This window comes from Dasypus novemcinctus, chromosome 26 (genome assembly GCF_030445035.2).
Source record: "Dasypus novemcinctus isolate mDasNov1 chromosome 26, mDasNov1.1.hap2, whole genome shotgun sequence".
Lineage (NCBI taxonomy): Eukaryota > Metazoa > Chordata > Mammalia > Cingulata > Dasypodidae > Dasypus > Dasypus novemcinctus.
This window is the reverse complement of record NC_080698.1, coordinates 3,630,581-3,643,742: the sequence shown is the minus strand read 5'-3', so window position 1 is coordinate 3,643,742 and position 13,162 is coordinate 3,630,581. Positions and strand designations below refer to the sequence as shown.

At 46.2% G+C, this 13,162-nt stretch overlaps 2 protein-coding genes and 1 non-coding gene across 4 annotated transcripts in view; 1 reads left to right on the top strand and 2 right to left on the bottom strand.

Annotated features, from left to right (window-relative positions):
* SEC22C (SEC22 homolog C, vesicle trafficking protein) overlaps positions 1-13,162 on the top strand; it is a 47,612-nt gene that overhangs the window by 977 nt on the left and 33,473 nt on the right. Inside the window, exon 1 of one of the 2 annotated variants that reach the window (XM_058288944.2) lies at positions 42-227. The exons of the other annotated variant lie outside the window; for it this stretch is intronic. The gene's annotated coding sequence lies outside the window, so the exon portion shown is untranslated. Of the gene's footprint in view, positions 1-41; positions 228-13,162 lie in introns of those variants that run through there. 2 annotated transcript variants of the gene reach the window in all.
* On the bottom strand, positions 3,832-3,972 carry LOC111766896 (small nucleolar RNA SNORA67). Its single transcript, XR_002798827.1, has one exon. It is a non-coding gene; the product is annotated as a small nucleolar RNA SNORA67 (small nucleolar RNA).
* Positions 6,579-12,086, bottom strand: SS18L2 (SS18 like 2). Its single transcript, XM_004448627.4, has 3 exons — positions 11,908-12,086; positions 11,643-11,719; positions 6,579-7,272 (listed from the first exon to the last, which is right to left on the bottom strand). Exons 1-3 carry the CDS (start codon positions 11,974-11,976, stop codon positions 7,185-7,187), a joined length of 234 nt encoding a protein of 77 aa, XP_004448684.1. The 5' UTR covers positions 11,977-12,086; the 3' UTR covers positions 6,579-7,184.

Genomic DNA, 13,162 nt, shown 5'->3' with positions numbered 1-13,162 from the left:
TGGCGGCTGCGTGCGGATGGTGTGGCGTAGGCGTGAGCGGTGACGCACTGGTCTGCTCGGTTGCCGTAGGAAGTGAAGTGGGAGCGGCCCCGGCTGTTGGGCCTGTCACCGCGCTTCGAAGGCGGCGCGGTGTCGGGCCGAGCGCCTTCTGGCCTGGTGGCTCCTGGGGCAGCGTCTGTTCCTGGGCCACCCGCCGCGCCGGCCGTCCCCTAAGAAAGGGTGGCCAGGTCCTTCGCCTCCTTCTAAATCGGGCCCTTCGTCTGTCGTTGAGTGGGAGCGCTCTGCTAAGTACATGACTGCGAGTACTCGCTCCCAATGGGAGTCGTGTCTTTTTCGTTGATTTGACGGTGTCCTCTTTTGCAAAACAGGTTTTTTGTTTTGAAGTCATTTTGTCACTTCTTTTATGGTTTGGGCTCATTCAGTTTGTGCTTTTTCTTTGCTAAGAAATCTCTGTAGAAAAAAATTAAAAGATAAAAAACAAGAAGAAATCTCTGCCTACCCCAAACTTGTGAGCATTTTCTATGTTTTCGTCTTAAAGTGTGACCGCTTAACTTATGTGTAGCTCTGTGGTCCATTAGAATTGGTTTTGTGTGGTGTGAGGTAGGGCTGAGGTTCTTTTTTCTTTTTTTGGATTATACAGTAGTTCCATCACTATTTGTTGAAAGTGTATCTTTTCTGCATAAATTAACTTGGTTTTGTGACCACATATGTGTGGGTCTATTTCTGGACTCTATTCTGTTCCGTTGATCTATTATTTATCTTATTATTAATGCCAATGCCATGCTTTTGATTACTGTGCCTTTACAGAACCTCAAAATCAGGTTTGCTTATTTTCTAGTGTTTCTACACCTGTGTAAGGTGCAGGCAGACCTTTGGCAGTTTGACAGCATCAGAGAAGTGCTATTTCTGCCAGAGCTTTCCAGTTCTACCTCTCTGAGAGGCTGGTATTCTATCCCAGGAACAGTTCCCTAGATTTTTAACATGTAGCCTGGGCTGATTTTGCTCACAGTGTCACAGCCGTTTTTTAAAAATGAAGTGTACGCGCCTATCTGGAGATGAAATGTAAAATGGAAGGGTGGCAGAACACCACCCACCTTTGTAATTACTGTGCTTTGGGACAACGCCATCGATGTACGCAGGCTTTAAGAACTCAGGGATGGGAAGCGGATGCAACTCAAGCGATTGGGCTCCCGTCTACCATAGGGGAGGTCCAGGATTTGGTTCCCAGGGCCTCCTGGTGAAGGCAAGCTGTCCCATGCAGAGAGCAGGCTCGAGCAGAGACTTGGCCCACACAGGGGTGCTGCCTGAGTGGAGAGTTGGCACAGCAAGATAATGCAATAAAGGTTCAAATTATAAAGATGGCACAGAGGAGAGACAATAAGTGACACAGCAGACCAGGTGGCCGAGGTGGCACAAGAGATTGAGCTCCTCTCTCCCACTCTGGAACGTCTCAGGAACAGTTCCCGGTGCTGCCTAAAGACAAGCAGACACAAAAGAACGTACAGCAAACGGACACAGAGAGGAGACAAATAAGTTGTTTTTGGGTGTACTTCAAATACTTTCAATCTCCTAGAATGCATTCTTATCCTCACACTCCAATAATCTCCTGTCCAGACCCTGCACTGGTTATGTGACCTGGGGCACATCATTTTGATCTCTCTGGAATTCAGATTCCTCCCTATAAAATAAGTAGAATGAAATACTTTCTATCTAAGTTTCCTTTTTACTCAAGGAGTCTTATAGTCTGTCCTGTGAGTTGAAGTTATATTTCATATAATTTGAACAAAGCGTATGCTGTTTGGTCTGTGGTTAAGGGAGGAGATAGGCCTAGAACTACAATCCACCAGGAGGACTGACACCTCTTTGCCATCCCCCAAGAGTGACAGGAAATTAGTTTCCAAAGAGTTACATGCTCAGGCTGAATTTGGCTATGATTGCCATGAAGAAGAAACCTTGGCGGTAAGAATTTCCAGGTAATGATTCTAAGTGTTGACCTTTGGGAGTGGGATTACAGCCAGCAGCTGAGACTTCAGGGGTAAAACTGGAAAAATGAATCAGGAAGGTTAGTGGAGAAACTTAGATGAAATAAATTTCTAGAAAACAGAAATCACAAAAATTGACTCAAAAAGTAATATAAAGCCTGAATAAACTAATAACAGTTGAAAAAACTGAATTAGTAATCCCAAATTTCCTCCAAACAATTGTGAATGACATTTTGAGGCAACCATATGGGGTATCTGATTATGATCTGGATATTAAATGAAACTATTTTATTCTACTCCCCATTGTTTGTGCTCATTGTCTGCTTGTTGTGTGCCATGTCTGCTTGTCTTTCGGACACCAGGAAGTGAGTCCAGAATCTTTCATGTGGGAGGGAGGCACCCAATAGCTTGAGCCACCTCTGTTCCCTGCTTGTTGTGTCTCCTTGTTGCATCATCTTGTGTCAGCTTGCTGCGCCTGCCTGTCCACATCAACTCACTGTCTTGCTCATTTTTTTTTTTAAGATTTATTTCTCTCCCCTTCCCCCCCACCCCCAGTTGTCTGTCTGTTCTCTGTGTCCATTTGCTGCGTGTTCTTCTTTGTCCGCTTCTGTTGTCAGCGGCATGGGAACCTGTCTTTTTGTAGCATCATCTTGCTATGTCAGTTCTCCGTGGGTGTGGCACCATTCCTGGGCAGGTTGCGCTTTCTTTCACACTGGGCAGCTCTCCTTACGGGGCACACTTCTTGCGCGTGGGGCTCCCCTACACGGGGGAAACCCCTGCGTGGCATGGCACTCCTTGCGCGCATCAGCACTGCGCATGGGCCAGCTCCACATGGATCAGGGAGGCCCAAGGTTTGAACCATGGACTTCCCATGTGGTAGACAGACGCCCTAACCACTGGGCCAAGTCCGCTTCCCGCTCATCTTTAGGAGCCACTGGGAACCGAATCTGGGACCTCCCAGTGGTAGGTACCCAACTGCTTGAGGCACATCTGCTTCCCTGTTTTTGTTAAATGTGATAATGACATTTCGGTTATGTAAGAAAATGACCTTGTATTTATAGAAATGCCTAGTGTACTTTATTCATTTTTTTGGCTGTTTCCAAGTAATTTTATTCAGAATTTTGTCGTGTTTCCTGAATCAATAAATATTATACAAAACAATGTAAAAATTTTTACATTTTCTCTCCCCTGCTCCCCCACCAGGGACAATTCCCTGGGCTACCTTACTTGGGTTTTCCCCTCCAGATTTGGTTCAACAAATGAGGTTGAGTGACATATGGCCTCCTGAATCATTTTCTGAAGATTTTGGCTGGGGTGGGGGGAGAGCCCCTATGGTCTGGAGGTGACTAGGTTAGGGAAATGGGTTAGTGTTTTTTTGGGAGGAGAGAGGCGCCTGGGGCAAGAGCCTACCCCAAAGAAAAGGGTGTCTAAAATGTTCATGGTTCCTTCTTTTGCCTCAAAAAGTGACATAAAAAGGACAAAAAAATGACAAGATGTCCATCCCTTGGCTCCCTTCCCTCCCCGGTCCTGCTCCTCCTCAGCCCCCCAGGAATGACCCCTGCTGGGCTCCCTCAGATGAGGTCAGCAACACTGAGCGGCATCTCCTCAGTGGAGGTGTTGAAGGCCTCAGTGTCTCGAAGAGTCCTCGTCTTCCTCTGTCACCACGTTAACAGTCACACCCTTACGACCAAAACTTCACCATGACCAAACTGGAGAGTTTTCCCTCTTGGTGGGAAGGTCATAGTTGATGACTAAAGAAATGCTGCACATCAATGCCTCTGGCCTGTGTCGAGAAAAATGACAACTTCAGCATGTAGATGAGAGGCCATTCTATCCAAACAGGACTTAGATACATAGGCAGCCAAAGGAAGGTAAAAGGAAAAACATCCCCTCTTTCTGGAAGACCTTGAGCTTGCCAGATTTTCTTCCAAATTACTAGTTTCCTGAGGGGGGCACTACGTGGTCCCTTGGAGAGGGAATCACCTTGGCTACTGTACTTTATTAGAAAAAAAAAAAAAACAAGGAAATTTACAAATGGGTATCAAGTGAAACCAATATGACAAAATCTTGATAATTGTTGAATCTAAGTGACAGTTATTTGGGGACTTATCAAGCTGTATTTTCTCTTTTTGTATATGTTTGAAATAAAATAGTAACATAATAACATGTAGAACAAACAATCTTCTCCAAAAGTCTTAAGGTGCAAATTGTTTTGTAGGCCAAATTATTAGTAGACCTTCAAGGAATAATAATCCCTCTCTCAATCAAAATATTTCAGAAAAATTTTTAGAAAGAGAAAGCTATCTAACTTGTTTTATGTACTTTTTTTTTTTAAGATTTTATTTCTTCCTCCCTTCCCCCTCGTTGTTTTGTACTTGCTGTGTCTGTTCAGTCCGCTTTGTTTCTTTAGAAGGCACCAGGAACCAAACTGGGGATGTCTGATATGGGAGGGAGGGGCCCAATTGCTTAAGCCACCTCCGTTCCCTGCTTTTGTTGCATCTCTCATTGCATCAGTTCACCGTGCCTGCCTGTCGCCCCAGCTTGCTGTCCTGCTTGTCCCTTTTAGGAGGCACCAGGAACCTCTGCTCCCTGCTTTATTGAATGTTTTCCTCCTTGAGTCTCTTGTTGCATCATCTTGTTGTGCCAGCTCACTGTCCTTTAGGAGGCACTGGGAACCGAACCACAGACTCCCACATGGTAGGCAGGAACCTATACATTCTTCCCACAAGACCAGATCCACCTTGTGCTGGCAGGAGTCCACCTCAGGGGCCTGCCCAATAGCTTTCCACCTTCTGCCTCCTCTGATATCTGGAGGCCCATTTGGCCACAAAGCTTGTGAAGGGGAGCTAACTTCCCTGGAGACAACCCCCAACCAGTGTGTCAGGGGGACAGTTTTGGGATATTCTGTATTTCTCCCAGGTCCCTGAGGATTTGAATCCCTATTGTGTACAGCAGTGACCTCTACAACACAGTGCTTTTCCTCCTTCCGTGCTTCTCCCCCCACTATCTTACTCCTGCTTCCTGAGAATACACCACCCACACCCAAGGCCATGTCTTAGGCTCTGCTTTTGGGGAGGCCCAAACTGAAGCACATTCTGCCCTGCCCCAATGTCTGTGGGTGCTAGGCCCCATGTAAAGAAGCTGCCCGTGTAAAGGGGGAGGGCAGCTGCCATCCCACTCCAGCTGATGCTTGTTACCTGAACCTGCAAGCTCAGCACTGTGAGAAAGCCAAGTTACTACGAGAAGTCGTTTTCAATCATAAGCAACTAATTCAAAATTTCAGGAGCAACATACAGTCCCAGATACATGCGCTGACCAGATGAGGCCCATGAGCAGCCCTCTGTGCCCACTGGTCTAGACTATGGGCTAAGCCCCACGAGCAGTGACGAAGGGAGGAGACCACCAATGGACTAAAACTCTAGAGGGGGCAGAATGGTAGAGGGAGCAAAGGAACAGGCTCCCACCAGACTTGAGAAGGCCTCGCAGGGGCCCTGAGTTCACACATCAGAGCGAAGGCACGCTCAGTGCTTACCAGATGCCCAGCTCACACTGCATTCTCTCAATCTCATCACCGCAGGTAGGAGATATATTTTCACTATCCCCATTTTGGAATTGAGGAAAGAGAGTTCTCAGAAGTTGTGACAGAGCTGGGATTCAAACTGAGGGCTCTTCACTGTTTACACATGGCAGTCTCCCGGGGTTCCAACCCTTGATTCTCAAAAGGAGCCGAGAACCTGAGGTTCTAATTTTCAGTTCACTTGTAACTTGGTCTTATTTTACAGGTAACTATCAGACAGAAAGTTCTCTACAGAAGAAACATTCTAATAAAGGCAGGAGGAATGACAGAATTGGAAAGTCACCATTATGCAATCAAGGCTGATTAAATGAAAGTTTGTTCTGATCTTGATAACAAATCACAAGAAACCACCTAACAGTCTTCTTTTTTTGCCCCTGAGGTCCAGAGGCCAGGGATTGAACCTGGGACCTTGTCTGTGGAAAGCCAGTGCACTACCACTGAGCCATACTGGCTCCCGCCTAGCAGTCTTAACATCACAAAAAACCAGGTTACTTCCTGATGTGATATAAAAATACCCAGCACCTTCTATGACATATCTGCGCCAAAAACACTAGAACCTGCATCTGCATGAGCCTCTGATCTACCAGTTTTGGGAGCTGATGGGTTCAGTGGTTGAGCACCAGCTTCCACATACAAGGTCCAGGGTTCAAACCCTGGTCCTGGTGCCACACACACAAAATCTACCAGTTTATAGGAAAAGCAGGTAACAGTGGGGCATGTATTAACAATACTAAAGGGATTCAACCAGACGAATCCAGAATGTGAGCTTCCAGGGCAATGACCTAGTTTCTTCAACAAATGACATGTAAACAAAACAAAACAAAACACTCACAAAAATATCCTTATAAGAATTTTAAGGAGTTGACAGGGATGCGTACATGGGAAGCAGGTGCTCAACCACTAAGATATACCCCTTCCCCTTACAGAAATTTTAAGAGATATTATCAAGTAAATGCAATGTGTGAATCTTGTTTGAATCTTAATTCAGACAAATCAACAAAAGGACATTTTGAGACAAGTGAGGAAAACTGAACATCTATTAGTATCAGATGGTGTGAGATAATTATTAATTTCGTTAGGTATGATAATGGTATTTTTCTTACATACATTCAAGGTCCTTGCATTTAGGAACGCTTATTCCATGGAAAGTTCGACTCTTCCACATCCATCTTTTGTGGGAAGGTAAGCTTTATTTCTGAGCAGCCTGAAAAGAGCAGCGAGAAGGACCACAGCTATGATCTAGGTGGAGGGAGCCTCAGTTTCAGGTCTAATTGCCAAGTCTCAGCTGAAAATCTCACCCATTCCTCCTGATTGCCCACCACCCACTTGGTGGTCTTTTCAGGTGAAAACTAAGACGGTAGGATTGAAGGGGACTGTGATGTCTTTGTTACTTAAACAGTTCAATTTCAGGAAAGAGGACACTATTGACAGATCTGCTAAACTATTAAAATAAATACTTGCAGTGAGTATACAGTTCATTTAGTAGCTTTCTTCACATTTTCACATTTTACAAAGTCACAGAGGTTTCATTCACATTTGAAGCAGCTGAGTTGGTAAAGATCCTGTCTACACTGCACAGGAGATGGATTATATTCAATTACACCTCGAAATAGCCAGCTGGAAGATTATTCCATCGGTTTTGAAGTGCTGGTGGGGCTGGCATCTGCGATGGTAGCCAAAAAAATGAGATTTCTGTGTAACACATGCTGGTACCTATGGATGAAAAACAGGCAAAACTTAGCGGTTTGTTTTTACCAACTCCTACCATAAGTTAAAAAACTGGAAAAGAACTTAACTCTAGTGGAATGGGTCATCTATGAGGTCAGTATTATCAACTTTCTTATTTAACACATTCAGGGAACAAATATCCAGAATCTCCCCCATTCTTACTTCTTACTGCTTTCATAGCTCTCTATGTTCAACCTACCTTTTCTCGCTTGGACTACTGTACTAGTCTCCTAACTGGTGTCCCTGCTCTACCTTTGTGCCCCTAGTCTGTTCTATACACGGAAGCCTGAGTGATCATTACACACTTTAAGATCTTGTCATTCCTCTGCTGGAAACCATCGGAAGGCTCCGATCGCATTCCGAGCAAAGCTCAGTCCTCCTTGTGGCCCACAAGGCCCCATGTGATCAGAGCATCCAGTGACCTCTCTGCTCTCATCTGCCGCTTCCCCTTTTCTCAGTGGCCTCCTTGCTGTGGCCTGAAGACACCAAAACACTTTTGCCTCTGGGCCTTTCTGCCTAAGGTTCTCTCACAGGGCTGGACTGTTAGCTGTCTCACTTCAAATTTCTGGCCAAATGCTGCCTTATCAGAGATACCTTTTATAAAACAGCACCCCCTCCCCAACCCTGCTCTAGCTTATTCCTGGAATGTATTATATGCTTAATTATATTCTCTCCTCCCCCTAGATTCTAGAGTGGAGAAGGTAAGCTCCATGAGGGCAGAGTTGGTATCTGTTTTGCTAATGATTCCCCAGTACCTGAAACAATGCCTGGTACTTGGTAGTACTTATATCTATTGAAAAAACTTAAGCAAGGGACAAGATACTTCCATGATCAATGTGAGCTTACTACAGCAGTGATTCTCAACCAGGAGGTAGAACTCCCATCCAGGAAGAAAAATCAGATTAAGGGTCAGGGAGCATGGCCTCTGCAATATGAAAAAGCTCACTAGAAGAAAAAAATTAACTTTTTATTTTGAAATAAACAGGGCAGTTGCAAAAGTAATACAAACCCTACACAGAGAACTCCAACATACCCTCATCCCCCTCCCAAACACTCAGATCCCCCAATTTCAACATTTTGCCCTCTTTACTGTATCATCCCATCAATCATCCATTATCCATCTACTTTCTGAACATTTGAAGGCAAGTGTGTACATCATACTGCTTAGACCCTAATACTTCCTTGTAGGAATGTATATTTCCTACAATCAAGGATATTCACTTACATCATCTCCTTAAGTGCAGTTATCAAATTCAAGAAACTTAACATTGATATAAGGCTTACATTCTATATTCCAACTTTTTCTTATGTCCCAATAATGTCCTTTTGAACACTTTCTCCTTCATTCTTAGATACCATCCAATATCACGCATTGTACTTGTCATTATCTCTTTAGTCTCTCGTCTTTTTTTTTTAATTGTGGAAGCATATATACAATATAAATCTTCCCATCCCAACTCCCCCCAAGCATTCCATTCAGTGGGATTAATCACATTAATAATGTTGCAGTATCCTCAGCAATATCCATTACTAGAACTTTTCCTTCATCCCAAACAGAAGCCCTCACTCATTTTACATTAACTCCCCACTGCCCCTGCCCCCACTCCTGGTAACCTGTTATTCTACTTTCTGTCTCTATGAGTTTACATAGTCAGTTTGTATAGTCTCTGATATTTTCTTTGTGGTTACATAGGGCTTAAATTCAACATCCTAGCTCTATTACAAACTCGTTTGCTTTCATACTAACTTAACTTAAACAGCACACATAAACTATGCTCCTAGACACTTCTGTACCCCCACCTTTATGTAGTTCTCATCACGTTACATATTAATACATATTTGAGTCTAAAACCATTGATTTTATCACTACATTTTATGCATTTGCCTTTTAGATCCTGTAGTAAATAAAAAGTGGAGTTACAAATAAAAAATACAGTAGTACTGGTGTTTATATTTGCCCATATCATTATCTTTACTGGAGATCTTTATCTCTCCACGTGGTTTCAGACAACTGTCTAGTGTCCTTTCCTTCCAAGTTGCAGAACTCTCTTTACCATTTCTTGTAGGGCCAGTCTAGGGGAAATGAACTCCCTCAGCTTTTGTTTATCTAGGAATGTCAATCCCTTCCTCATTTTTGAAAGACAGTTTTCAGATACAGAATTCTTGCTTAGCGATTTTGCTTTCAGCACTTTAAATGTCTTCCCACTGCCTTCCTGCCTCCATGCTTTCCAATTAGAAATCTGCACTTACTGAGGCTCCCTTGGACCTGACACATTTGTTCTCTATTTCTTAAAAAAAAAAAAAACCCAGTAATTTATTGGCTCACAGTTTGGAAGTTAGAAGGCCAAAATCAAGGTATCAGCAGGCCATGCCTTCTCTGCAGTCTGTAGCATACATACTCTAGTGGCTGGCAATCAAGCTTCGCTCCATTAAATGGCTGTCTTTTGGTTTCCTCCTGTGGCTTGTACTCCCATTGTTTCTCTCTTATGGCTTACAGAATTCTCTATCTTCGGTATTTGACAGTTTGAGTAAAACAATGCATAGTATGAGTTTAGAGAATTGTTCCAGGCCAATGCATAAAGACTCCTATCTGCCCTCCCCAGGAATTCCCCCGTTTATATGGCTACAAAATTCCCCTCCTCCTAGAGAACCATTTCCTCAAGGTCCTGTTCACTGCATTGTACATCCTACAGCTAGCATCCTTTGCTTCAGGCAGCACAACTTGACTGTTCTCTGAGAGCATTCTGTAAGAACTCTCTGAGCTGCATTTTACATGCTAGGTGAGTCCCTGAGGCCATCACCTGACAGACTGGGCCAGACATACATGCTCCCAGTATGTGCTCCTTCAAGAACCAGTTCCAGGGAAGCGGACTTGGCCCAGTGTTAGGGCATCCGTCTACCACATGGGAGGTCCGCAGTTCAAACCCTGGGCCTCCTTGACCCATGTGGAGCTGGCCCACATGCAGTACTGACATGTGCAAGGAGTGCCGAGCCACGCAGGGGTGTCCCCCACGTAAGGGAGCCCCACGCACAAGGAATGTGCCCCATAAGGAGAGCCGCCCAGCACGAAAGAAAGTGCAGCCTGCCTAAGAATGGCGCCGCCCACACGGAGAGCTGACACAACAAAAAAGAAACACAGATTCCCGAGCTGCTGACAACAACAATAGTGGACAAAGAAGAACGTGCAGCAAATAGACACAGAGAACAGACAACTGGGGTGGGGGGGAAGAGGAGAGAAATAAATAAAATAAATCTTAAAAAAAAAAAAAAGAACCAGTTCCAGCAATCTGCCTGGAGCATGGGTTCCATGCTGCAGAGATGAGGAGATGAGGGAGGGGAATGTCAGAGCACCAGGAGCTCCTATAGCTTTCACAATGCCTTTTTCTTAATTCGGCGCTCCCCCTGTTACTGCACTCCTTTAAAACTGTTTTCTGGAACTTTCAAAAAGATGTTTCTGACAGTTCTTACTGACTGTTCAAAGCTTCTGTGGGGAGATAGAGCCCTGAAGCTTCTCATTCTACCATCTTGAACACCAGAAACGTTTGATAATGTACTCACTCCTGAATTGAGAATCACTCCACCAAATGGAATGTTTTGCAACTACTTTCTTTATAGAAGATTGAGAAAGTGTTTACTATAAACTCTAAATGAAAAAAAGCAAAATACCTAAAAATGGATATCTCTACTGTATTCCAGTAAGGGACTGTAGGTCATTTTCTTTCAGGGGGTGGGGGAAGCATGACTTTCTTAAACATTTCTTCAATAACAATAAAAAACACACATTTTTCTATTAAAAATTTCAGCATAATTCCTGGTATATTTTTGGAAAAAAAACCAATCTCTATTTTCTATAATTTTGGTGGCTGGGCTTGAGGACACATTAAATAACTGTACATAATCTACCTTTGGCTTAATCAGAAATCCTTTTTTGATACGGGCATGTGCCACTCACAGACTTGACTGCAGGTTAGAAATGAGAAGGCGCTTAGCAGTCAGTCACACGGTCTGATTTCCTCACTTAACAGATGAGAAAGGGCCATGGCTCACATCTCCTGATGCCCAGTTTCCAGTGCGCAGTCCCTGCCCCTTTTCCTGTTATCAGCTGACCAAGTTTCAAGTGAGCGAGGGTTTGCAGAGAGGACAATGCAAGTTTTTAAAGAAGGAGCTAGTTTGGACTCCAAGCTCCTGTTGGTTGCTAGGCAGGTAAGAAAACCTCTCTGAGCCTCCCTTCCTCGTCTGTAGAATGAGGCTCAACTGCGACTAACCACCCGAAATTCCCACTTTGCGGCTGCTACTGCAGCATCACACAGGTTTCCCCGCCACCTAGGGACAGGAGCGGGAGAGGGGACACTTACTGGACGCACTCGTTCGCCCGGCCCTTGTTCTGATACTCCACGATACAGCGGATCAGCTGGTCGTTCTCCTCCAGGAGCTGAGAGATAAGAGAAGGGGTCGGTACAGCGTGGAGTGTCGTCGGTCCTGACCAGTCCCCGCCTCCACCCGTCCACCTACCAAGACCGCAAGCCTCGGCCCGGAGGCCACTCACTCCGAGCTTCCGGCACTCCGCGGCCCCTCGGAAGCTCGACTAAGGAGCCGCCCTCTGCCCGCGTCGACGCTCACCCGCTGGATAGTCTCTTGGTTGACTTTAGCCTTGCCCCGCAGCCAGTCTGGTACAAAGGCCAGCGACATCCGGGGAGCCTGGAGACCGCGGCTCCCTGCCCGGCACCAGCGCGCTCTCCGCAGGCGCCAACCAGCGGCCGCACCCGCGACGCCGTCGCCGCAGGGCCCCACGGTAGGTGCGGCCCACGCGCTCGGTGTTGATTGGGTGCTGCCGCCGAGAGGGCGGGGAACGGGAGGGACGTCCTTCGTGATTGGACGCACAGGAGTGACGCGCGGTGTTCTCCTCGGGCCCCGCCCCGACGGCTCGGGGCGGAGCACGGATCCTTTGCGCTTGCGTAGTCTGAGGAGCTAGGTCCTGGCAGGTCCCGGCACCTGGTCTGGGGTTCGGGGCCAGGGGTCAGCTCCTTGTGCGGATTTGGGATTCGGGGCCAGGGGTCAGCTCCTGGTGTTGTAGGTGTTCGGGGACAGGGGTCAGCTCCTCGTGTTGCAGGCGCCCCGTAGTCCATCGGCAGGAGCAGCTTGCCCAGGGTTTGTGGCAGGAGCAGAGCTGTCTACTTCTCGGGCGACATCGCTCTGGTGCCTCCACACCTGCGTATGGGCATTGCCTCCGGGCAAGCCAAACCCTGCCAGGCCAGGAAAACACGGGTCTTAGCTTTCACTCTTGGCCGAAAACATTTGCGTATGTGTCCAGATTTCATCTGGACAATAAGAATGCTTACTACATTTACAACCATAAAAAATTATTTTCATTTCACAGATGAGGAAATAGGGAGGTTAAGTAACCTGCCGAAAGTCCCATAGCTATTAAGGCCAAGCCAGTGCCGAACACAGCCAGTCTGGCTCTAGGCCACTCACTTAACTATTACCATGTACTGCCTATGTGCCGTATTACAGAGGTGGGTTGCTGCAAGATGCAAGGAGGAAGCTGGCACCACACCAGCTGTTCCTGATGGCCACTAAGACGCAGGCCTGTGCACCTGGTGTTGGCTGTATCTCCCCAGGAGTGAGACTTACTGGTCTGCTGGCCATGGTCCTTCAAGTAGCCCATGGGTCACTTCTTCAGTGGTTGTTTTCTTTCATGCCCAGCCCATCCATGACGGGGATGGGAACAGGGTCAGTTCCCCTGCAGCAGAGTGAGCAGCAGCCTCTTCATGTAGGAGGGAGATCTTGGGAACCTGTCGTCTGCAGGTGTCTGGGGGCACGTCTGCCTTCCTGCGTGGTGGCCTTGATCCAGAGTAGGCTCATCCACTTTCCT

What these genes read in the sequence shown, in the direction of transcription:
- SS18L2 (XM_004448627.4), bottom strand. Translation starts at nt 11,976, where the DNA reads ATGTCGCTGGCCTTTGTACCAGACTGGCTGCGGGGCAAGGCTAAAGTC. An exon ending in ACCAAGAGACTATCCAGCGG is followed by an intron (nt 11,720 to 11,907) that starts GTGAGCGTCGAC and finishes CTTATCTCTCAG; the next exon opens with CTCCTGGAGGAGAACGACCA. An exon ending in CGGGCGAACGAGTGCGTCCA is followed by an intron (nt 7,273 to 11,642) that starts GTAAGTGTCCCC and finishes TTTCATCCATAG; the next exon opens with GTACCAGCATGTGTTACACA.